This window comes from Ranitomeya imitator, chromosome 3 (assembly GCF_032444005.1).
Source record: "Ranitomeya imitator isolate aRanImi1 chromosome 3, aRanImi1.pri, whole genome shotgun sequence".
Lineage (NCBI taxonomy): Eukaryota > Metazoa > Chordata > Amphibia > Anura > Dendrobatidae > Ranitomeya > Ranitomeya imitator.
The window spans coordinates 331,746,817-331,773,421 of record NC_091284.1 but is presented as its reverse complement, the minus strand read 5'-3'; the positions used below and the strand labels follow the sequence as shown (position 1 = coordinate 331,773,421).

Sequence of the window (26,605 nt, the reverse complement as noted above, 5' to 3'; positions counted from 1 at the left end):
ACACATACATGGCAAAGGTGGTGGTGAAAAGGAGAAACACCACCTATCGGTGTGGATGGCACCTGGGAGCGCGAAAAGATGTTTGTGACTGCCCAAAGGAGAAATGTCTGCCCGGAATAGGAGGAATGTTCTGGAGGGAGGTGTGGTACAGCGTGAGGCGTGGCCTGCTGTGTGTGAAAGTGCTGGAAGAGGGCGCGGCTGAGGACAGAGACGCCAAGAGTGAAGTGTCATGTGGTAGTCATGTCAGAAGTTCGGCTTAGTGGTCAGTGCTGCCACAGCCGGATGTGGGACTGCTGACACATGAGCTGCGAGTCATGTGCTGGAGCCAGATACCAGCTGGAGCAATCCTTGTAGCAGAAGTGGGAGAATCCTCAGCGGGCGTGTAGGTGGCTCGCATTGACAGAAAGGACATTACAGATCCGATACTGGATGTTCAGCAGCCAATCCCGATGGAGGAGTTGGTTGGCTCCAAAGATGATAGCGTTCTAGGGACGTAAATGAAAGCAGCAGATGAAGCTGATGTAAGGTGGGTTGCACCTGCTCCAACGAGCGATCCGCCAGTCACAGATGTCCCCTAAGAGCCCAGGCCGCAGTTGGTGCAGCAAGCGTCAAGAGACCCTGACCCCCCTCTGAGTATCAACCACCGTGGGTGTCGGTGAACTATTCATCGACACATTCCGCCCCTCCCCCTGAGGCTAAGCTGAAGTGTATGCCTGCAATGTACCCACCCCAGGAGCTGAAGTGGTAAAGAAAGTTCACTGATACCTTCCTAATGGGGTGGCTTGAAGGATCCCATGCAGGCAGGCGGGAGTTACTTCAGGATTCCCAGACCTGGAGCTGGGCCCTGGAGTGCCATATCGTAGAGTGGTATGGATTCCTGGAGGAGGAGTTCACCGCAGATCGGGTTTACTTTAATCATGATGTAGTGAAACGGAACTATCTTCCTTCCTGCCTGCACAGCTTGTATCCAGGAGAAATTGTCTATTTTGTTAAGTGCCCATGCTGGAAGGGGTGCTACACCACAGTGGTGGAGTGGCCTCATACCTGGGAAGATGCCCTAGAAAGGGATCGGGAGGTATTCGCCTGAATGGCCCAACGGGAGGCCTTGCAGCGTCAAGCCAAGGAGGCCAAAGTGGCTCAGCAGAAATGGGAAAGGGAGGCCCCACAAGGATTCAGGCCTACTGCAGCGGGCAGTGCAGCCAAAGCTAAGGAGGGCGAGTTGGACCTGCCTTATAAAAAGCCAGTGACCAGGGAACAACTGGCCGGAGGTCAGGGACCCATCCTAGAAACCCAAGCCTTGGAACTGTTCTAAGGAACAGCAAGTGGATTCACCTCGTCAACTCCGAATTCTGAGGTCGGGACTGGAGCTGCCACAGTACAGTTGAACCAAGAATTCAATGTAGAGAGGAAAATGAAAAAAGTCAGCTCACCGCCATGTTCTGTGTTTGGATCTCACTTGCATCCCGACACTCCGCAAGAACAAGGGTGAAGCAGCCACAGCAAGTCCAAAAATATACAAGGTTTCCAGTGGGTAGCGAAAGGCAAAAATTAACTTTTAATTCAAAGTATTTAAAAAACCATACAACTGATATCCTGCACATCATACACACTGGCTCAGAGCTTAGATAGATCGATGCATTTCAACATGAAGTCTTAGTCCTGATCTGAAGTTCCGGTGTGTTACCATAGAATATATAGTGATAGATCGACGTGTTTTGACATGAAGTCTTGGTCCTGATCTGAAGTTCCGGTGTGTTAATATTCATTACTTCAATGAGCGGTACCAGTGACCGCTGAACACCAGAACAAGCTGCCGGCGCCCGGGGACCATCGCATCGGAGAAGCTGCCAGGGACCGTTCCGGGAGGGTGAGTATGATGGGGAGAGTGAGCATTGCACGATATTAATCTGTCCCCATTCCACCGCCGGGCGCCGCTGTGTCTTCCGTGTCCTCTGGCTGTGATGTTCAGATCAGAGGGCGCGATGATGTGTTTAGTGTGTGCCCTCTGCCTAAACGTCACAGCCAGAGGACCCGGAAGACACAGCGGCGCAGAGCGGTGGAACGGGGACAGGTGAATATTGCAAGTGCCGGGGGCCTGAGCGTCAAGAGGTGAGTATGTCATTTTTTTATTTAAATCACAGCAGCAGCATATGGGGCATAATATTCTATGGAGCATCTTATGGGGCCATAATCAACCTTTATGCAGCATTGTATGGGGCAAAGTTTTTTATGGAGCATCTCATGTGTTAGGGTTGGCGGAACGCACTAAGTATATATATGTAAAAATAGGTGCGTTCGCAACCCGGGGTCCACCGTGCAGGAGAGGAACCTGCTGCTGGCAAATGGCGGCGCAATATGGCGGTATAAGCAAACTCTGTTAACTCCACAGAGTCGCTAGAAATAAGATGCTGTGCCCTGTTAGCATCACAGGGGAACACAGCTAACTGCTGAGCTGATGGCAGTCAGTGGTCACGCACCCAGAAAAGCACACAAACACTCCTCACCGGAGGTGCAGGTATTCTAGGGGCTTATTTCAGCCGGGTGCCTGAATACACACATACAGGCGCGACCACAGATAACAAGCTCATGACATGAGGTGATACTAGCGCATGGCCATGCGGCCATGCAAACCTTTTATGGGTGCAGCAGCTTCAGGATCTTCCTAGGGAACCAATGGAAGATGCTACAGTACCTGAGCAACTTCAGGACCTTCCTAGAGGACCAATGATAGCTACTGCAGTACCTGAGCATGTGACCCCTGACCTCCAATGAGGTCTTACCTTGGGCATGCTCAGTGTGTGCAAGGCAAGACTTAGTACCAGAAAAGCCTGCTCGCCTGGAAAGGCAGCAGTAACCCTTTGCACAGTATCAGACTGAGCGAGACGCTGGGACTGACATCTCCGCTGAGCAGGCTCCACTGCGGTCGATGTAGAATAGGAGACTGCAGCAGACATGGCTCGAGATTCCCCCTGTGCAGAGGCGGGAACTCGACTCATAACATCATGGGGCCATAGTCAACCTTTATGCAGCATTATATGGGGCACATTTTCTATGGAGCATCTTATGGGGCCGTAATCAACATTCGTGCAGCATTATATGGGGCAAATCTTTCTATGGAGCATCTTATGGGGCCAAAATCAACCTTTGTGCAGCATTATATGAGCAAATGTTTCTATGGAGCATCTTTTGGGGCCATAATCAACCTTTAAACAGCATTATATGAGGCACATGTTCTATGGAGCATCTTATTGGGCCATAATCAACCTTTCTGCAGCATTATATGGGGCACATTTTCTATGAAGCATCTTATGGGGCCATAATCAACCTTTGTGCTGCATCATATGGGCCATATTTTTGTATGAAGCGTCTTATGGGGCCCATCATAAACTTTATGGAACATTATATGAGGCGTACTTTGTATGGAGCATCTTATGGGGCCCATCATAAACTTTATGGAGCATTATATGTGTCTCCTGATTCAATATGGATATTCAAAAACACTTAACCTACTGATGTCTCAATTAATTTTACTTTTATTGGTATCTATTTTTATTTTTGAAATTTACCAGTAGCAGCTGCATTTCCCACTCTAGGCTTATACTCAAGTCATTAAAGAAGTTGTCCACTACAATAATTTTTTTTTTTCATAAATCTTGCTATTGATGTGACGCCGGCGGAAATAAGTGGTGGATGCAGCCTGGGGGTCATGTGACCCTGACTCAGCCGCCGCCATAGCGCCGCTCATAGGCGAAAACGGCAACGGAAAGTATCTAGGGGCCCCGGGGGGATACATTGGGGGGTTAATTGAAAGTAGTGGACAACCCCTTTAAGTTTTTCCAATTTTTTGTGGCAAAATTAGGGGGTCTCGGATTACACTCGGGTCGGTTTATACTCGAGTATATATTTTAAGTCTTTCTCTATGAGATATTGGAACTGGTCTAGTACTGATGATCTTGATTGCAAAGGGTAGAAGTATTTGTTTCCCATGGTAAAGTTTTTATTCAAAGATATAGTTTTTTTATGTTTCTCTTTCCAACTGTTTCAAGTCTAGAAGGGATTTTTGTTCAGTAAAGGATTTAAACGTATCCGAAAATATATGTCCAGTTTCTTCTACTGTTAAATCATTGTCAGCATTTGAATTTTAAAAAAATGACATTTAATAGTTAAATTGCGAGCCAATTTATTGACATTCATCAGGGTTTGAAAAATGTCAAATTGATTCGTTGGGGAAAAACCTAGACCTTTACTTAGGACTGATATTTGTGCTTCTGATAGGATATAACTTGATAGATTCCATATTGGAGTATCTAGAATCGGCAGTTCTTGTGGCGGGTCGGGTATTTAAATTATACGATGAGCTCGCAGATGATTCCAAGAAGTCTTCAGATGTAGAGCTCAAGAAATTCTAAGCTATGTAAGAGACTCAAAATACATCACAACTATCTTCAACAATGCTACCGTATACAGTTAGGGCCAGAAATATTTGGACAGTGACACAATTTTCGCGAGTTGGGCTCTGCATGCCACCACATTGGATTTGAAATGAAACCTCTACAACAGAATTCAAGTGCAGATTGTAACGTTTAATTTGAAGGGTTGAACAAAAATATCTGATAGAAAATGTAGGAATTGTACACATTTCTTTACAAACACTCCACATTTTAGGAGGTCAAAAGTAATTGGACAAATAAACATAACCCAAACAAAATATTTTTATTTTCAATATTTTGTTGCAAATCATTTGGAGGCAATCACTGCCTTAAGTCTGGAACCCATGGACATCACCAAACGCTGGGTTTCCTCCTTCTTAATGCTTTGCCAGGCCTTTACAGCCGCAGCCTTCAGGTCTTGCTTGTTTGTGGGTCTTTCCGTCTTAAGTCTGGATTTGAGCAAGTGAAATGCATGCTCAATTGGGTTTAGATCTGGAGATTGACTTGGCCATTGCAGAATGTTCCACTTTTTGGCACTCATGAACTCCTGGGTAGCTTTGGCTGTATGCTTGGGGTCATTGTCCATCTGTACTATGAAGCGCCGTCCAATCAACTTTGCAGCATTTGGCTGAATCTGGGCTGAAAGTATATCCCGGTACACTTCAGAATTCATCCTGCTACTCTTGTCTGCTCTTATGTCATCAATAAACACAAGTGACCCAGTGCCATTGAAAGCCATGCATGCCCATGCCATCACGTTGCCTCCGCCATGTTTTACAGAGGATGTGGTGTGCCTTGGATCATGTGCCGTTCCCTTTCTTCTCCAAACTTTTTTCTTCCCATCATTCTGGTACAGGTTGATCTTTGTCTCATCTGTCCATAGAATACTTTTCCAGAACTGAGCTGGCTTCTTGAGGTGTTTTTCTGCAAATTTAACTCTGGCCTGTCTATTTTTGGTATTGATGAATGGTTTGCATCTAGATGTGAACCCTTTGTATTTACTGTCATGGAGTCTTCTCTTTACTGTTGACTTAGAGACAGATACACCTACTTCACTGAGAGTGTTCTGGACTTCAGTTGATGTTGTGAACGGGTTCTTCTTCACCAAATTAAGTATGCGGCGATCATCCACCACTGTTGTCATCCGTGGACGCCCAGGCCTTTTTGAGTTCCCAAGCTCACCAGTCAATTCCTTTTTTCTCAGAATGTACCCAACTGTTGATTTTGCTACTCCAAGCATGTCTGCTATCTCTCTGATGGTTTTTTTCTTTTTTTTCAGCCTCAGGATGTTCTGCTTCACCTCAATTGAGAGTTCCTTTGACCGCATGTTGTCTGCTCACAGCAACAGCTTCCAAATGCAAAACCACACACCTGGAATCCACCCCTGACCTTTTAACTACTTCATTGATTACAGGTTAACGAGGGAGACGCCTTCAGAGTTAATTGCAGCCCTTACAGTCCATTGTCCAATTACTTTTGATCCCTTGAAAAAGAGGACGCTATGCATTACAGAGCTATGATTCCTAAACCCTTTCTCCGATTTGGATGTGGAAACTATCATATTGCAGCTGGGAGTGTGCACTTTCAGCCCATATTATATATATATATAATTGTATTTCTGAACATGTTTTTGTAAACAGCTAAAATAACAAAACTTGTGTCACTGTCCAAATATTTCTGGCCCTAACTGTATACTCGAGTATAAGCTGAGATTTTCAGCCCATTTTTTTGGGCTGAAAGTCCCCCTCTCGGCTTATACTCGAGTCATATACCCGGGGGTCGGCAGGAGAGGGAGAGCGGGGGCTGTGTAATCATACTTACCTGCTGCGGCGCGGTCCCTGCAGTCCCTGGCTTCCCCGGCGCTGCAGATTCTTCCTGTACTGAGTGGTCACATGGTACCGCTCATTACAGAAATGAATAGGCGGCTCCGCCTCCATAGGGGAGGAGCCGCATATTCATTGCTGTAAATGATCGGCAACCGTGACCGCTCAATTACAGGAAGAAGCTGCAGCGCCGGGGAAGCCAGGGACTGCAGGGACCGCGCCGCAGCAGGTAAGGGGAGCGCAGCGCTGCGCTATATTTACCTGCTCCTCGCTCCGGTGCGGCTCCGTCTGCAGCGTCCTCTAGCAGTGACGCTCAGGTTAGAGGGTGCTGTGACGTAGTCAGTGTGCGCCCTCTGCTGAGCGTCAGTGCTGGAGACGGAGCCGCACGAGGAGCAGGTAATTATTGAAAGCGCTGCCATCCTGAGCAAGAGAGGTGAGTATGTGATTTTTTTTTTTATTGCAGCACCAGCAGCATTATATATGCAGCATCTATGGGGCCATAATCAACGGTGCAGAGCAATCTATATGGCACCGCACAGCGTGATAAGGAGCATCTATGGGGCCATAATCAAAGGTGCAGAGCATATATATATGGCACAGCTTTATAAGGAGAATCTATGGGGCCATAATCAACGGTGCAGAGCAATAAATACATGGGGCACAGCTTTATAAGGAGCATCTAAGGGGCCATAATCAACGGGTCAGAGCAATATATACAGCACAGCTTCATAAGGAGAATCTATGGGGCCATAATGAACAGTGCAGAGCAATATACAGGTCCTTCTCAAAAAATTAGCATATAGTGTTAAATTTCATTATTTACCATAATGTAATGATTACAATTAAACTTTCATATATTATAGATTCATTATCCACCAACTGAAATTTGCCAGGTCTTTTATTGTTTTAATACTGATGATTTTGGCATACAACTCCTGATAACCCAAAAAACCTGTCTCAATAAATTAGCATATTTCACCCATCCAATCAAATAAAAGTGTTTTTTAATAACAAACAAAAAAACCAACAAATAATAATGTTCAGTTATGCACTCAATACTTGGTCCGGAATCCTTTGGCAGAAATGACTGCTTCAATGCGGCGTGGCATGGAGGCAATCAGCCTGTGACACTGCTGAGATGTTATGGAGGCCCAGGATGCTTCAATAGCGGCCTTAAGCTCATCCAGAGTGTTGGGTCTTGCGTCTCTCAACTTTCTCTTCACAATATCCCACAGATTCTCTATGGGGTTCAGGTCAGGAGAGTTGGCAGGCCAATTGAGCACAGTAATACCATGGTCAGTAAACCATTTACCAGTGGTTTTGGCACTGTGAGCAGGTGCCAGGTCGTGCTGAAAAATGAAATCTTCATCTCCATAAAGCATTTCAGCCGATCTCCTGATAGCTAGCTGCATTGACCCTGCCCTTGATGAAACACAGTGGACCAACACCAGCAGCTGACATGGCACCCCACACCATCACTGACTGTGGGTACTTGACACTGGACTTCAGGCATTTTGGCATTTCCTTCTCCCCAGTCTTCCTCCAGACTCTGGCACCTTGATTTCCGAATGACATGCAAAATTTGCTTTCATCAGAAAAAAGTACTTGGGACCACTTAGCAACAGTCCAGTGCTGCTTCTCTGTAGCCCAGGTCAGGCGCCTCTGCCGCTGTTTATGGTTCAAAAGTGGCTTTACCTGGGGAATGCGGCACCTGTAGCCCATTTCCTGCACACGCCTGTGCACGGTGGCTCTGGATGTTTCCACACCAGACTCAGTCCACTGCTTCCTCAGGTTCCCCAAGGTCTGGAATCGGTCCTTCTCCACAATCTTCCTCAGGGTCCGGTCTCCTCTTCTCGTTGTACAGCGTTTTCTGCCACATTGTTTCCTTCCAACAGACTTACCATTGAGGTGCCTTGATACAGCACTCTGGGAACAGCCTATTTGTTGAGAAATTTCTTTCTGGGTCTTACCCTCTTGCTTGAGGGTGTCAATGATGGCTTTCTTGACATCTGTCAGGTCGCTAGTCTTACCCATGATGGGGGTTTTGAGTAATGAACCAGGCAGGGAGTTTATAAAAGCCTCAGGTATCTTTTGCATGTGTTTAGAGTTAATTCGTTGATTCAGAAGATTAGGGTAATAGGTCGTTTAGAGAACCTTTTCTTGATATGCTAATTTATTGAGACAGGTTTTTTGGGTTATCAGGAGTTGTATGCCAAAATCATCAGTAACAACCCAGCATAGCCAGCCACTAGACTCTAAAACTTAACATTTAATATGTATACCTCTAAAATTATGTGTACTTTAAAAACAATTTGGTGCTCATGTTTAAACGTGCACTAGACAAGAAAAATGGCATGATCTCACCCAATTGCTGACTCTCTTCTTGTTGTAGATTCTTGTGCTTATTGAGAGCACGGCATGGGATGGAGACCAATAGACCTTTTCCAATGGGGGGGAGAAGAAAAGAAAAAAAAAAAAAAAAAAAAAAAATATAGGTAGGTGGGGGGGAAGGGTTTAAAGCTATCTTCCCTGTCGTGCCCCGTGTATAAGACTCCCGCCCTAACAAGGGCAGTCCCCAAGTTTGAGCCTACTTAATGAAGCCCTTTGGTTAGTATAACCACCCTGGATGATATGTCCTCTTTCTCTTCCCAACGCGTTTCCCTCCCCGTTACGGGGGTTCATCAGGGGAATAAAATGTCCAGGTTAAATGTCCAGGTTAATGGAGGTATTCTGCAGTGGCAGACATAACCTCATTCAGCGGCGTCCTCCATGTGAGGATAAGGGGACTGCCTTATCCTCACATGGAGGACGCCGCTGAATGAGGTTATGTCTGCCACTGCAGAATACCTCCATTAACCTGGACATTTAACCTGGACATTTTATTCCCCTGATGAACCCCCGTAACGGGGAGGGAAACGCGTTGGGAAGAGAAAGAGGACATATCATCCAGGGTGGTTATACTAACCAAAGGGCTTCATTAAGTAGGCTCAAACTTGGGGACTGCCCTTGTTAGGGCGGGAGTCTTATACACGGGGCACGACAGGGAAGATAGCTTTAAACCCTTCCCCCCCACCTACCTATATTTTTTTTTTTTCTTTTCTTCTCCCCCCCATTGGAAAAGGTCTATTGGTCTCCATCCCATGCCGTGCTCTCAATAAGCACAAGAATCTACAACAAGAAGAGAGTCAGCAATTGGGTGAGATCATGCCATTTTTCTTGTCTAGTGCACGTTTAAACATGAGCACCAAATTGTTTTTAAAGTACACATAATTTTAGAGGTATACATATTAAATGTTAAGTTTTAGAGTCTAGTGGCTGGCTATGCTGGGTTGTTAGTTAAAAGTGGTCAGACGTGATTAGGAACGATACGTTCTGGTTTCTTTCTTTTTTCCTGCTGAATTCAAAATCACCAGTATTAAAACAATAAAAGACCTGACAAATTTCAGTTGGTGGATAATGAATCTATAATATATGAAAGTTTAATTGTAATCATTACATTATGGTAAATAATGAAATTTAACACTATATGCTAATTTTTTGAGAAGGACCTGTATATATGGCACAGCTTTATAAGGAGCATCTATGGGGCCATAATCAAAGGTGCAGAGCATATATATATATATATATATATATATATATATATATGGGGCACAGCTTTATAAGGAGCACCTATGGGGCCATAATCAGCGGTGCAGAGCAATATATATGGGGCACAGCTTTATAAGGAGCACCTATGGGGCCATAATGAACGGTGCAGAGCATATATGGCACAGCTTTATAAGGAGCATCTATGGGGCCATAATCAACGGTGCAGAGCAATATATATATGGCACAGCTTTCTATGGAGCATCTATGGGCCATAATGAACGGTATAGAGCATTGTATATAGCACAGCTTTATGTGGAGCATCTATGGGGCCATAATGAACGGTGCAGAGCATTATATATAGCACAGTTGTATATGGAGCATCTATGGGGCAATAATGAACGGTATGGAGCATCTATTTTTATTTTTGAAATTTACCAGTAGCTGCTGCATTTCCTACCCTAGGCTTATACTCGAGTCAATAAGTTTTCCCAGTTTTTTGTGGCAAAATTAGGGGGGTCGGCTTATACTCGGGTCAGCTTATACTCGAGTATATACGGTAATTGTAAAGAAAATTTCTCATGGCTGTCATGTGATGTTGTAAGTCTATACCCGTCTATCCCTCATTCACTTGCACTATCCAGCCTATCCTACCACCTTGACAAAGTTAGTAATTAGGATGTGGAAATTAAGGATTTCATTATTTCTGCAGTAATTCTGCAGTATTCTGCTGCATCATAATTACTTTAAATTTGATAATAAATTTTCCTCCAACAGAATGGCGTTAGTTGTTAAATATTAATTGAATTATTCTCAATTCTGTACCGAGCACATTGTTTCTTGCTGACACTATCAAAAGCTATTTCTGTGTATGTAGCTCAGAGTATAAGTTAACACCATATACAGAGAACACGTGATCTGTGTTGGACATATATAAACGTCTCTTAGGAGGGTGTGGGGGCTTTTTGTCACGTGGGACGGTCACCTCCCTTCCTACACATGATTCTCCATGGACAACAGATGAAGAAGCAACAGCTGATAGCGGAAGCCATGATGACCTTCAAACTTCACACAGACAGACTGTTTTATCATTCAGGATCTTGGGAAAGATAAGTAACAAGACAAGCGCTGATATCTACACATGGACAATCTGTTCGTAACTATTTCATTTACTTTTATGTTCTTTCTGCAATGGTGGATAATTCAATAAACCATTATACTTTCATCAGAATATCATGACATTTTTCTTTTAAGAATAACGCACCTGGTTAAGTCTTGATTAAATATTTTTGCGCAATAACTATTTTTAACATTAGTATGGGAGCCAAATTCTCCCGCTCCCTGGCTAATATAGTTATGTCACACTGGGAAGAACTTTATATTTAAAATGATGATAATATGAACAATCATAATATCATATAGTATGGTCGCTTCACTGATGAATTCCTCCTGATATGGGGGTACACCGGAGGAGGCCATCACATTCGCCAATTACATTAACAAAAACTAATTTAATTTAAAATTCAGTTCATTTTTTCATATTGAGGAGATTAATTTTTTGGATTTACACTTGAAAGGTGACACATTAAATCAGTCAATAGTCATATCAAGATATAAGAAACCTACAGCCAGTAACTCCATACTAACAGCAACATCATGCCATCCAAAACACATAATTAACAATATCCCATATGGTGAATTAATTATGACAAAACCAAACTGCTCTTTGGAACAAACATATGCTAAAGAATCAGAAAAGACATGTGGAAGATTAAAAAAAAGAGGCTATCCTAAACGGTTACTTTAAAAAGCACAGAAAATGTCTCAGACATAACTAGGAAAGATCTGTTAATAAATAAAAATAAAAATGTTACTAACAATAATATTATTACCTTTTCTACCAACTATAGTGTACAATATCAGGAAATTACTAAATTATGAAAAAAATACATTCCAATGTTGAACCAAGATTCGAAATTAAAATAAATTTTAAAAACTAATGATATGCGTTATGTAGCCAAACGAGTTCCTACTTTAGGAACGATTTTAGATCCAAGTTTAATCTTAGGTCAAGCCAACACTTCATCTAATGAAAAATCATGGTTTCATATATGTCTGTCTGCTCTCTGCAAGTCAGAGGAGATAACACGGCGCCGTGCTACTGGCAGTCCATTGCAGCAGCAGGTACTCTTTTGTTTCTTTTTTCTCTTTATGTTGTCTGTTCTTTTGGACTTTCTTTTGAACTTTCTACTGGATTTGGTACCTTTATGGACTCCTAATTTGTAACCGCGGATTGATGGATGGTTTGTACTCTGTTGATCGCACTGTTCCTGTATGACGGACCATTGTGGGAAGGTGAAAACCATTCACCCATACAACCAACTGCCTCTGGACATGCAGCACTGGATCAGCACCCGAATCTGCCACTACTACGTACATCCCCCCTACAGGTACATGCAACTCCTAAATGGATACCAGTGATACTACGCACCCATGGACATGAATCTAATGCAACCACTACCAGCCACAGTTCCACAATACACACAGCTTCTTCCTTGTTGGTTACAGAGGGGAACACTGGAAACAGTGAGATACGGTGTGCGGACTGGAGCGAAGGACAGGGACACTGATCTGCTGGTTGCCCCTAAGTCTGTCACTAAACGTGTGTATTCAAGGGATCGATTTCTGGAGCTGAGCAGGATGAAGGTTACTCCAGCTGTGGCCATACCACTTGTTCCCCGTGAAGTGTGGAGACCTTTCAAAGGCTGCAGAGCAGGAAAAGGAAGAAGTCCAGGAGAAGAAGGTTTAAACCAGCAGTCCCATCCATTATCATGGGTAATGTACGCTTGCTGGGAAATAAGACATATGAACTGCTAGCCCTGTGTAAAACCCAGACAGAGTTCAAGTAATGCAGTCTCATGTGCTTTACAGAAACCTGGTTACATGGAAAGGTCCCTGATTCAAGTGTCTCGATTCCAGGGTTTCACATGGTCCGGGCTGATAGAGACAAAGCTAAGTGTGGTAATAAGAAGGGTGGTGGGGTGGTATTATACATTAATAACAGATGGTGCAATCAGCGGCATATTACTGTTAAGGAAAGTCATTGCAGTCAAAATATTGAACTCTTAGCAGTTGGCCTCAGGCCCTACTATCTACCTAGGGAATTCTCCATTTGCATTACAGTAGTCATGTATATACCTCCATCCGCAAACCAAGGGGCAGCGGGGGAAGTATTGTTTGGGGTGTTAGACCGTATTCAGACAAAGCACCCAAACTCATTATCTGTAATCTCTGGGGACTTTAACAGAGCCAAGATCTCAAAGGCTCTTGCAAAGTTCTATCAATATGTAAGATGTGCCACAAGGGACAATAGTATATTTGATCTCCTCTATGCGAATGTTAATGACACCTATTCATCTTCTGCACTGCCCCCCCTGGGGTAATCAGACCACAACCTCATACTATTGTCTCCATCATACCAACCTGTTGTTAGTAAACAACCAGCGACAATAAAACTAATCAGGAAGTGGACTCCAGCAGCTGAGGCGGCTCTACAAGACTGCTTTGACCTCACAGACTGGGAGGTGATATGAAACAGGGGAGAGCATGATGATGTAAATGTTATTGTCGGGTGAGTAATGGATTATATACATTTTTGTACTGACACTGTTGTACCAGCTAAAAATATTTGATGTTATGCAAATAACAGTACATTCATTCTTGGCAATGATGGATCTGTATTTCGTGCCATGTTATTTGACTTCTCAAGTGCTTTCAATACCTTACAGCTGCCCTTACTACGTAATAAGCTGACCGATATGGCGGTAGATGAGGGGATGTGAACTGGATAAACGACTACCTGACGGACAGGCCGCAGTTTGTAAGGATGGGGAGGTGGTATCTGGTAGTGTACAGAGCAGTGTTGGAGTGTTGGGGAGGTGTATTCTCATGCATCTCTTCACAACCACACATGGGTATACGCTTCCAGATTTGGTCTGTTTGTTGTTATCCTCCTCCTTATCCTCATCCCCATCATCCAGAACCACTAGATGACCAGGGTGAACGTGCTCTGCACTGTGAATTTTCGGCAAGGGGGCTGTGATGGCACTATTTAATTTAGTAAAAAAAGACCCCACATTGGGGAATTGGGCATTACATTACATTGGGCCTACTTCTTATCTCTGTCTCCTTCAATGTGTCCTTTAACTGATGCTAAATCACTAGGGTGAATATGCTCTGTACGGTGAATTTTGGGCAATGGGGCTGTGATGGCACTATTTTATTTAGTAAAAAAAGAACCCCCATCGGGGAATTGGGCACTACATTACATTGGGCCTACTTCTTAACTCTGTCTCCTGCAATGTGTCCTTTAACCGGCACTAGATCACCAGGGTGATCATGCTCTGTACATGAATTTTGGGTAAGAAGGCTGTGATGGCACTATTTTAGTTATTAAAAAAGGACCCCACATTGGGGAATTGTTTGTCAGCTCATGCCCTCCATTACAAGTCTCAGAGACCTACACCCCTACATTGGGCCTACTTCTTTACTCTGTTTCCAGCAATGTCTCTTCCTTATCTCCGACGACGTGACCTGGGTGAACGTGTTCTGTACTTTTATAGGCCACAGAATTTTGAGCAAGGGGGGCTGTGATGGCAATAGTATATTTTTAAAAAAGGTACCCCCATTGGGGAAACCACATCCTTTGTAGTTTGAAATAAAATTGTGTTGTATTGCAAGTATTAGCCTTTTTTAAAGACGTATCTAAACCTTGGTGTTAAAAACATGGCAAATAAAATTGCCAAATTCTCCTGTAAATAATTCTGCAAAGATGGAACCATCATACCATTACGATACCAATACGAGTGGATTTTCATGGGCCCATCCAGCATGTGGGTTCCAAGGCATAATGGGGTGCATATGACTATGCAGCAGGGCTGGCCTTGCTGCCAATGTGTAAAAGAAATGAGTACGGGAGTACAAAATGAATATTGTGAAGTGGATTTTCATGGGCCCATCCAGTATGTGGGTTACAAGGCGTAATGGGGTGCATATGACTGACTATGCAGCAGGGCTGGCCTTGCTGTCAATGTGTAAAACAAAGGCGAACGGAGTACACAATGCATATTGTGAAGTAGATTTTCATTGGCGCATCCAGTATTTGGGTTCCAAGGTGTAATGGGGTGCTTATGACTGACTAAGCAGCAGGGTTTGCTTTGCTGACAATGTGTAAAACAAATGAGTACGGAGTACAAAATGCATATTGTGAAGTGAATTTTCAGGAGCCCATCCAGTATGTGGGTTCAAAGGCTTATTGGGGTGCATATGAATTGGTTGCAGGGCAGGCCTTGAATTCAATGCAACACATTTTGCAGGAGTCCCCCCTGGACATCTTATGAAAGCCCATCTACTCACAGCATAGGCTACAACAGCTTAGGAGATCCACTGTTTAATAATGGCCCTTTAAGGAGATTAATGCCGCCTGATGCAACAGTAAAAATAGGCTCTGTGACTTTAAGAGTCCCGCCTTCATAAATGAAACAAGATGGGTCTGCTTATGTGTCACACACCACATGACCAGCTAGGGTTGTTAAATATTACAATGACATTTCCCAGTGAATGCATTTGTAGTGGTTGAAAGCTATGTTAAAGTTGAAAAACGCTGCGTCTGAACTAAGCCTAAGTGGGGGAGGAAATTTTCAGTCTGGGGTTAAATATTTGGCCTTGCAGGCAAGTCATTAACCTGCAAAGGATGTACCTTGACATATTTCCCAGCAAAATCCATTTTGGATTCGTTTTAGTGTGTTTTTTGTGGCATCTGCAAAAATGGCATGAATCTCGGAAAAAAATGTTTACAGCTGTGAACTAGGAGTCAGGAATGCTTCCAGGGGCGATCCCCATGATGTTCCTGTGTCTTTTGAGCAGTGTTTCCATCATTTTCAGATGTTTTTAGACCTTAAAAGGACCCTCGGGGGGATCACGGTAAAAATACTCGGGTCTCCCTTAGACTTACATTGGGCTCGTTGTTCTGGCCGAGTACCCGAGTATTCCAATCTGCTCGACTCGAGTAACGAGCACCCGAGCATTTTAGTGCTCGCTCATCACTAGTTGACATCTTTGAATCATTCTAATATGGTTGAGATGACCACATTACTTCTGCAGGTCCCTGCATCACACGCCATCCCTACTTTGGGAATATTGCCACTGCAGGAACCCTGTTTATCTTCTTCTCCCTGCATATCTTTGCAGTCTACATACTCCCCTGAAGAATCCTCAACACTGAGGAAGAAAGGCAACACATTTTTTGGGTACTTTCCAGACAGTGGCACACTGGGGTACTGCCCTTGTTTGGGCAAGAGCAACACACGGGGCATGAAAGAGTTATATAGAAACCACCCCTAAAACATCTGCTTCTTCTGCCCAATTTGGAATGCTTATCATCATGGCATATTGGTGAGATTGAACCTTTTTATATGAACACTGTTATTGTGACCACTTGTACTTTATACAGTTACAGTAAAGTGGTTTTTGTGTTTTTAATTCTAGGTTGTTCTTTTAATAATACCATTAAAAGTTATATTTTATTGTATCTACATTATCTACCTTTCCTTGCTGATAATAGACATTTGCAAATTGAGAGTTCAAATGGGATATCTGATTCTAAATCAGATAGTAGCTGATTCTTTCAATCAATCTACCGTCACACAGTGGCATTTTGATCGCTACGACGGCACGATCCATGATGCTCCAGCATCGTAACAATATCGCTCCAGCGTCGAAGACTGCTGTCACACTTTGCAATGTACGACGCTGGAGCGATAATTTCATGACGTATGTGCGATGTAGAAGCCGTTGGTTACTATGCACACATCGTATACAATATCGTGCACACCTTTGTTACACCATGCGATCATGCCGCCACAGCGGGACACTAGACGATGAAAGAAAGTTTCAAACGATCTGTTACGACGTACGATTCTCAGCGGGGTCCCTGATCGCAGGAGCGTGTCAGACACTGCGAGATCGTAACTATATCGCTGGAACGTCACGAATCGTGCCGTCGTAGCGATCAAAATGCCACTGTGTGACGGTACCCTTAGAAAAGGTGAACAGCACATTTGTGTCCTGGATGTCTGCTCTAATCAGATCTACCATGCATCAATCTGAACTCCGGTTCCATGGAATCCCAACATGAGCATCCAGTTCATTAAATTCTTTGTGCTCCGGAAATCTGCATTTCATAGAGGTCACTAATCTTCTGGACATTAATTCTAACCTATTATGTATAAGTGTGCTTTTATTCTAATACCTATAGAGAAGTAAATCATGAAAATAACAGAGTCAGGGTTCAGACATGGTTAATGTCCTGTTCTATCAGGGTTAATATTGTTGGTCTCTCTTTCAAGATGGAAGGGGTATTTATACTTGGGTTTCAGTGTCAGCTGTACGTTATGCTTCAGTTTGTGTGCTTGACCCCTGGAGTGTGTGTGCCTGGCTTGCATCGTGTTTATCTTGCTTTCCGTGTGTTATTCTGTTCATTTTCCTGGATTACTGAACTCTGGCTTTTGCTTCCGACTATCCTGTCTCTCCCGTTTGGTACCTCGTGATCTCCTGGCTCTGATCTCTGCTTGTTTGATTATTCTCTAGTGCTTGTCCCTTCACTGTTTCCCGTTGTCTTGCTCTGCCCCCTGACCTCCTCTAACTCTGTTACATGTCTAAGGTCCTGTTGGTTACCAGGTCACTCTGTCACATGTCTAAGGTCCTGTTGGTTTCCAGGTTAGTAACTCAGCATTTAGCTCAGCTCATTTGCTGCTGTGTGCAACTCTCCCTGCAGCATTAATACCGGGTAGCCATGACAAACAGACCCCTTTTTAAATAAAATAAAACATATAGAAAAGGGACTTATTTCTGACTTTTGGTTAAAAAAAAGTTATTTTCCACAGTTACTATTTACTTACAATATTCGCTGTTGGTCCTTCTCCCTTAGCTGTGTGTCTCGTTCCAAAACTTGAGTTATTGACCTTTGCTCCTCTCCAGTCAAGAAACTGAGATCCAGAAGGTCCCCACTATCATCCATTCTTTGCCCACATTGGTCACACTAGCAGCAAGGGGTGCAACTCAATCACGACAGCTGAGTGACCAGCTAGTATGATGTATGTCTTCTTGGCACCTAGAGATGTACATAAGATGAAGAAAAAGATATCTTGAAAAATACATGAGACAAAATAAATGATGAATAAAAAAACAGTAGCAGAGCATATTTCACACTGTGGGGGAGTACACTAGTTGCTGCTGCTTAGTGGTGCATTTACAGGATGTATGTTTAATGCAAATACCACAAGTCTTAAATGAGGAAGTTAAGAATTTTGGTCGGGCCAGAGAAAGTTTGCAGAAAAAATAATTTCAGGCACCACTAAAACCATGTTTAAACCAAATATTGAATAAGGCTTGAATTTAAGGTCATGTTTTTCTTACTCTGCGTTATTAGTAAATTGTGCATAAGTTTATGGAGAAAAATCATCACAGTGGTGATTCATGGTGCAGTAGAGTTTCTATCAAGAAATACGTGGACTATCAATACCTATATACGTATCTACCAGGGTTAAATTACAATAATAGATGCTGTTAGGGCCCATATGGCCTCCTAAATTGAAGCTGAGGAGCTGAACATTACTTTTATCTACCATCTGGACAGAGCCCTATCTACCCACAGCTTGTAAAAATGGGGTCTTATTCTTCATGCAAAATTGGGAAAATTTGCAAAATGTATACTTCATGCAAAATATGGAAGTTTGAATGGTGCTTTGCCTATGAATGATGTGATGTAACTGCTTCATGAGTACAACAGGATAAACATGATCCAAATGTAATGTTCTTTGTGGCTACATTTTCCCAATTGACTAATTTCACTTTAAAGGGAACCTGTCACCTGAATTTGGCGGGACAGGTTTTCGGTCATATGGGCGGAGTTTTCGGGTGTTTGATTCACCTTTTCCTTACCCGCTGGCTGCATGCTGGCCGCAATATTGGATTGAAGTTCATTCTATGTCCTCCGTAGTACACACCTGCGCAAGGCAAATCAAGGCCAGCGGGTAAGGAAAGGGTGAATCAAACACCCGAAATCTCCGCCCATATAACCGCAAACCGGTCCCGCCAAATTCAGGTGACAGGTTCCCTTTAATATGCCTTTAAAAGCATGCAGCAGTAAAGGGGTTCAGGGGATTGTACATCAGCTAAGATCTGAGGTGTGCTGGCCACTTTTCAATTATCTTGGTATGCAATTAATTACCCCACACAAAAAGAAAATAGTGACTAAGGCTACTTTCACACTAGCGTCGGCCTGTCACAGTGCGTCGGGCCGATGTACCGACGCATCCTGTGACAGCGCAGCACAACAGGGCAGCGAATGCAGTTTTACAACGCATCCGCTGCCCCATTGTGAGTTGCGAGGAGAAGGGGGCAGAGTTCCGGCCGCGCATGCACGGTCGGAAATGGCGGACACAACGCACAAAAAAACATTGCAAGCAACGTTTTTTTGTTCCGACGGTCCGCCACATCACGACGCAACCGTCGCACGACGGTTGTAACGTGTGGCAATGCGTCGCAATGCGTCGCTAATGTTAGTCTATGGGGAAAAAACGCATCCTGCAGACAACTTTGCAGGATGCATTTTTTCTCCAAAACAACGCATTGTGACGTGCGTCGTACAACGCTAGTGTGAAAGTAGCCTTAAAGAAATAGCAAAGTATAGTGACATTTGCCTCTTTTACTATGCTGTATAACAAACTCTTGTCCTAAACAAATAAAACTAGTAGACTTTTTTATTAATAACAAAATACATTGCACTGGCGAATCAGCAACATCGCAAGGTACTTTTTTAGAGCTTTTGAAGTATGTGCCTCTTACTTGCTACCCACTTGCTTGCATCCTTTTTTTAGGCCGGGGTCACACTACAGCGTAATACAGATGAGTGTTCACTGTTCAGCGATAAAAAAATCGCATAACACTCGGCCCAATGTTACTCTATGGGGCAGCTTCCATCATCCGTTTTTTTCTCATCTGTATTACACTTGCGAGTGAAATCGCAGCATGCTGCGATTGTCCATGTATCTCAGCTGAGAAACGCCAATGCAAGTCTATGGGTGTGAGAAAAAAATCGCACAGCACACGGACCATCACTGTTACTTACGAGAAATTCTCAGGCATTGGCAGGTGACAGGAAAGTCTCAACCATTATTTGCTCATTTTGCAAGTGTGTGAGAAAATCTCACCATATGAATGAGATACGGATGACACACACTTTTTTGAGAAAAAAACACATCCTGGCATTGCACACAGATGAGATACGGATCACCATACGGAGAACATTTGTGCAATTCTCAGCAGACAAAATCGGACAGATTTTTTTATACATTGTGTGTGACCCCGGCCTTATACAAATCTTGGCAATTAGTATACGATAGATATGACAAAAAATTAAAATGGCTATTCTGTTAGTGTAATGTTTTAAAAAACAGGTTTACATACATTTTGTAGGGTTTAAGGACTGAATAGTCTAGGGCTTCTTAAAGCATAAGGCCGGCATCACACTAGAAAGTTTTAAGGGACGTATGAGATGCGCAAAAACTATGCATTGCACACGGACCAATGATTCTCTATGGGGCAGCTCCTATCTGGCGTATTTTTTGCATCCGTGTTTTATGGGCTTAAAAAATCGCAGCATGCTGCATTTGTCAGCGTATTGCGCAAAAAATACGCCAATGAAAGTTTATGGGGGCGAGAAAAATACAGATTACACATGGACCACAAGTGTGACTTGTGAAAAATATGCAAGACTTTTGCAGGTGACAGAAAATGTGCCAAGCCCTCAATCAGGAAGCATAGACATGCTAATTAGCTGAAAAAGCCAGACAGACATTTCGGAAGTCTGCCGCACGCCTCCACGGAGTCTCCTGCATCATGGCCAATATTATAAATGTGGAAATGCTGCTGGTCCTGGTCCAAGAGAGGCCTGAAATTTGGGATCAAAGGGATGTCCATCACTCAAACCGGGCAAGGAAAGAGGCTGCTTGGAGGAGCATATGTAGCCTCCTTTTCCCTGATTATGAACAGCGGCCACGTGAGGGCCAGAGGCAAATAAGTAAGTACACTCATGTTTCTCTATTCTTAATATTCTAAAATGCAGTAACTAGCAGTTTTTCATACTGTTATTATTATTATTTATTTATATAGCACCATTTATTCCATGGTGCTGGACATGAGAAAGGGGTTACGTATAGTGTTGAGTCACCCCCCTGGTGTTCGAGTTCGGTTCGGTTCGTCGAATTGGGGCGTGTTCGACAAACGTTCGTTGAACCCCATTAAAACCAATGGCAGGCAAATACAAACACATAGAAAACAACTTAAAAGGTGTCCAAAAGCTGACAAACTGCTCAGAAGACACAACAAACACATGGAAAAGTCATGAGTACATATTGTTAGGAGTTGAGTTCTCGCCGCTGCACAGGGGGAATCTCAAACCATGTCTGCTGCAGTCTCCCATTCTGCATCAGCCGCAGTGGAGCCTGCTCAGCGGAAACATCGGTCCCAGCATCTCATTGAATCTGATACTGTGCAAAGGGTTACTGCTGCCTCTCCAGGCTCTGCTATTGTACCCTGCACTAGTCTGCGGCAAGCAGGCTTCTCTGGGACTAAGCCCTGCTTTGCACACACTGAGCATGCCTAGGGTAAGATCTCTCAGTGGAGGTCTAGGGTCACATACTCAGGTACTGCAGCAGCTTCCATTGGTCCTCCAGGAAGGCCCTGTACCTGATCAAGTTCTGTGGCAGCCTTCCATTGGTCCTTCTGGGAAGGTCCTGAAGTTGCTGCAGCTATAAAAGGTTCTCATGACCGCACAGCCATGCACTAGTATCAAATATGTACGAGCTCAGCGCCAGTGTGGTTGTGTGTGTGGTCAGGGACCCTGCTGAAATAAGCCCCTAGAATGCTGGCACCTCTGGCGAGGAGTTTCTTATGAGTGAATTCAGGGCTGGCTAATAGCCATTAGAATTCCGGCTCCACTGGAGAGGAGCAGCGTGTTTAGTTTAGACTGCATGACCACTGTCAGCTCTTCTCAGTAGCTGTGTCCCCTGTGAGCTAAACAGGGCACAGCGTTCTCTTTACTACAGGCTCTGTGAAGTAACAGAGTTCGTTTATACTAATTTACTTCACCGCCTTACTTAGCAGCAGGTTCTTTCCTGCACGGTGGATCCCGGGTTGCGAATGCACCTATCTCACCTAATAAATATATTCGGTGCATTCCGCCAACCCTAACACATATAGTCATGTGAAAAGAAGAGAGGAGGAGGAGTAAAAGGAGGAAGAGACACAGAAATAGGCATGTCATGCCCTTCTAAAATCAAGAAAGACTGGAGTAAAAATCTAAAATCAGCCTACCAACACCCAGATGTCGTGACAAAATTTTTTTTAAAAAGAAATATCTTTAGGTAGAATGGCAGGTCCATTCAGAACACTTTCCTTAGAAGACATAGTAACATAGTAACATAGTTAGTAAGGCCGAAAAAAGACATTTGTCCATGCAGTTCAGCCTATATTCCATTAAAATAAATCCCCAGATCTACGTTCTTCTACAGAACCTAATAATTGTATGATACAATATTGTTCTGCTCCAGGAAGACATCCAGGCCTCTCTTGAACCCCTCGACTGAGTTCGCCATCACCACCTCCTCAGGCAAGCAATTCCAGATTCTCACTGCCCTAACAGTAAAGAATCCTCTTCTATGTTGGTGGAAAAACCTTCTCTCCTCCACATAGTGGTATCCCCGTTGGGAGTCGTGTCAAAAAAGGAACCCAATACATTCAGACTAATCCACCATTTGTCATATCCAAGGAGCAGGTCAGTAAACGACAACATCAACGCAGAACCAAGTACAGTACTATATACTGTACCTCCTTTGACAAGGCAATCAGGTGGGTCAAGAAGTTGGGAAGAGGCACCCTAATGGCCAAAACAGACATTGAGGGGGCGTTCCGGTTACTACCTGTGCGTCCGAATAGTGTCCGCCTATTGGGCTGCTTCTGTGAAGGTGCGTACTACATAGATCACTGTTTGCCCATGGGGTGCTCCATATCCTGTTCACTATTTGAGGCGTTTAGTTGCTTCCTCGAATGGGTAGTCATGGACGTTTCTAAGGGGGCACATATTATCCATTACCTCGACGACTTCTTATGCCTGGGCCCAAAAAAATTTGCCACAGTGTGAATACATGCGGTAGTCCACATGTGAGAAGGGGAGAGCTGGAGGGAGAGTGGACACCCCAGAGCCGAGGGGTTAGATTGAGAAAGGAAGAAGTCGGTGTAGCTTACTGCTACTAGGCCCAAAAGGATTTCCTGGGCTAGATGCAGTTAAAAATTTGTAAATAAATAAACAGGCGGTGTACCTTGCTTCATGGGTGCGCTACTCTGCTGAGTAGCAGAACCTGCTACTAGGCCCAAAGTATTTTGAAGACACAAAAGAGAATAGTAAAACCAAAAACACTCAGTTTGAAAAAATGTTGCAGTAATCCGCAAGTGCTAGTAAAAGATGTAAAAAACAGGGTATTTGGTTGATACGTTTTTTGCAAAAAATGTATACTAAGCTGCTCTACCAATCTTCACGGTATACCCTTATCAGAGCAGTCCTAACTAATGTATGCAATCCCTATCTGATGTATTTAAAAACCTGATCATCTGTATATAACCTGTGTGAACAGGGTTCAGAGAGGAAAAATCCATGTGTGCATACAGGGTAGAACAGCTTTTGTGCAGATAGCCCAAGAGGAGTGGTGGAACTCCCCAGTCTTGTAGACACAAGAGAACAATTATGGAAACAGGAACACATGGGCTACTTGCACAGTGAACAAGTCTGTATGATCATGTTCACACACCACCAAGAAACCTGAAGACACAAAAGAGAATAGTAAAACCAAAAACACTCAGTTTGAAAAAATGTTGCAGTAATCCGCAAGTGCTAGTAAAAGATGTAAAAAACAGGGTATTTGGTTGATACGTTTTTTGCAAAAAATGTATACTAAGCTGCTCTACCAATCTTCACGGTATACCCTTATCAGAGCAGTCCTAACTAATGTATGCAATCCCTATCTGATGTATTTAAAAACCTGATCATCTGTATATAACCTGTGTGAACAGGGTTCAGAGAGGAAAAATCCATGTGTGCATACAGGGTAGAACAGCTTTTGTGCAGATAGCCCAAGAGGAGTGGTGGAACTCCCCAGTCTTGTAGACACAAGAGAACAATTATGGAAACAGGAACACATGGGCTACTTGCACAGTGAACAAGTCTGTATGATCATGTTCACACACCACCAAGAAACCTGAAGACACAAAAGAGAATAGTAAAACCAAAAACACTCAGTTTGAAAAAATGTTGCAGTAATCCGCAAGTGCTAGTAAAAGATGTAAAAAACAGGGTATTTGGTTGATACGTTTTTTGCAAAAAATGTATACTAAGCTGCTCTACCAATCTTCACGGTATACCCTTATCAGAGCAGTCCTAACTAATGTATGCAATCCCTATCTGATGTATTTAAAAACCTGATCATCTGTATATAACCTGTGTGAACAGGGTTCAGAGAGGAAAAATCCATGTGTGCATACAGGGTAGAACAGCTTTTGTGCAGATAGCCCAAGAGGAGTGGTGGAACTCCCCAGTCTTGTAGACACAAGAGAACAATTATGGAAACAGGAACACATGGGCTACTTGCACAGTGAACAAGTCTGTATGATCATGTTCACACACCACCAAGAAACCTGAAGACACAAAAGAGAATAGTAAAACCAAAAACACTCAGTTTGAAAAAATGTTGCAGTAATCCGCAAGTGCTAGTAAAAGATGTAAAAAACAAGGCCCAAAGTATTGCCTGGGCTAGAAGCAGTTAAAAATTAGTACTTAGATAAACAGGCGGTGTAGCTTGCTTCATGGGTGGGGTACTCTGCTGAGTAGCACAAAATGCTACTAGGCCCTAAAGAATTTCCTGGGCTAGATGCAGCTAAAAGTTAGTAAATAGATAAACAGGAGGTGTAGCTTGCTTCATGGGTGGGCTACTCTGCTGAGTAGCAGAAACTGCTACCAGGCCCAAAGTGTTGCTTGGGCTATATGCAGTTACAAATTAGTACTTAGATAAACAGGTGGTGCAGCTTGCTTCATGGGTGGGGTACTCTGCTGAGTAGCAGAACCTGCTACTAGGCCCAAAGTATTGCCTGGGCTAGATGCAATTAAAAATTAATACGTAGATAAACAGGTGGTGTAGCTTGCTTCATGGGTGGGGTACTCTGCTGAGTAGCAGAAACTGCTACTAGGCCCAAAAGGATTTCCTGGGCTAGATGCAGTTAAAAATTAGTAATTAGATAAACAGGTGGTGTAGCTTGCTTCATGGGTGGGGTACTCTGCTGAGTAGCAGCCACTGCTACTAGGCCCAAAGTATTGCCTGGACTAGAAGCAGTTAAAAATTATTAATTAGATAAACAGGCAGTGTAGCTTGCTTCATGGGTGGGCTACTCTACTGACTAGCAGACATTGAAGCTTTGGAGCAGACTTCTGAATCCCAGGCCATAGTATGAGTAAACAGCTCTGCAGACTCAACCATCTGTGTTACCCCAAGCCATAGTGTATGTAGTTTCTAAAGGTTAAAAGGGGGGGAGCGACCCCACCCACCTGGAATTGACGATGCCAATGTCATGTAAAATACAGCAAGGGGACTGCAAAAAGAGTCTCCATTTTCTCCAAAAATTGAACCACAGACACCACTTAAGTGGCATCAATTTCGCCAGAGTTTCTTAAAATGGTTGGTGAGGTGATTTTCAAAAATTATCAATGCTTTTAGTCTCCCCAGGATGACACAGGGGTAGAAAACGTAGTTAGATAAACGTGAGCACAACCGTGTAAGGTGCACGGGTAGGTTCCTAAACCGTAATCAGCAAATAATACAAAACCCGGCACTCAACTTTGTGGTGTGAAGAAACGAAAGATTTATTATCCCAAATCAGAAAACGTTTTGGTCCCACAGATGGACCTCTTCATCAGTAACTGAAATAAGTATGTACATACAATACAACATAATTAAAAAATCATAATTGGGAAAACATAAATGAAACTGTGAATAAAAATAACCAAAGTATATACAACATATGCAACATCCTATGCATATGACTATGGCAAAAATGATGGTGGGTGAATACTAGTGGTATAAGAGAGTGACCTATGCCGTGGCACAGTGGTAGTACAGTGGTGAAATTTTACATACCGTTTACTGGGACAATGTATAGATTCAAGTGGCTATATGGCCTGCTTGGGAGGTGGAACATAGATCATAGTGAGAGAGTGGACTGAGGTACTATAAACGAGAAGACAAAAGAAGCAGGAGTATATGGACACCTACCCCGAGGTTGCTACCAATTTAGTATTGGATACCCAGAATGAGAGGCTACAGCCTAGAAGAAATGGAACATCTATGACGGACCCTGATAGAAATACATACTGGTGAGACGCCAAAGAGAATGGCATGTAATTACCTATATAAGTGCTGTCATCGTGGCGTCCACCGCTGGATAGCAAGTGAAAAGAGAGGGCCGTGGGGCTGTATATATAGTGGCAGAGACCGGGAGGACGCCAGCTGTGGGCATGAGAGCGGCGCAAAACTGCCCAGGAGGTGGTCGGAGATAGGCGGAAGTGACTTGCCAGGAAGGGCAGGTCACATGGACGGTGGTGCG

At 43.5% G+C, this 26,605-nt stretch overlaps 1 protein-coding gene and 1 long non-coding RNA gene across 5 annotated transcripts in view; one reads left to right on the top strand and one right to left on the bottom strand.

Moving 5' to 3' along the window:
- SYTL1 (synaptotagmin like 1) overlaps positions 1-26,605 on the bottom strand; it is a 268,530-nt gene that overhangs the window by 186,118 nt on the left and 55,807 nt on the right. For all 4 annotated transcript variants that reach the window (XM_069756730.1, XM_069756733.1, XM_069756731.1 and 1 more), the window contains one exon: positions 17,797-18,008. In XM_069756730.1, the coding sequence (XP_069612831.1) occupies positions 17,797-17,915 (119 nt within the window). In that variant the 5' untranslated portion in view covers positions 17,916-18,008. The remainder of the gene's footprint in view (positions 1-17,796; positions 18,009-26,605) is intronic.
- Positions 1-26,605, top strand: part of LOC138669888 (uncharacterized) — a 52,376-nt gene that overhangs the window by 11,258 nt on the left and 14,513 nt on the right. The gene's annotated exons all lie outside the window — the stretch shown is intronic.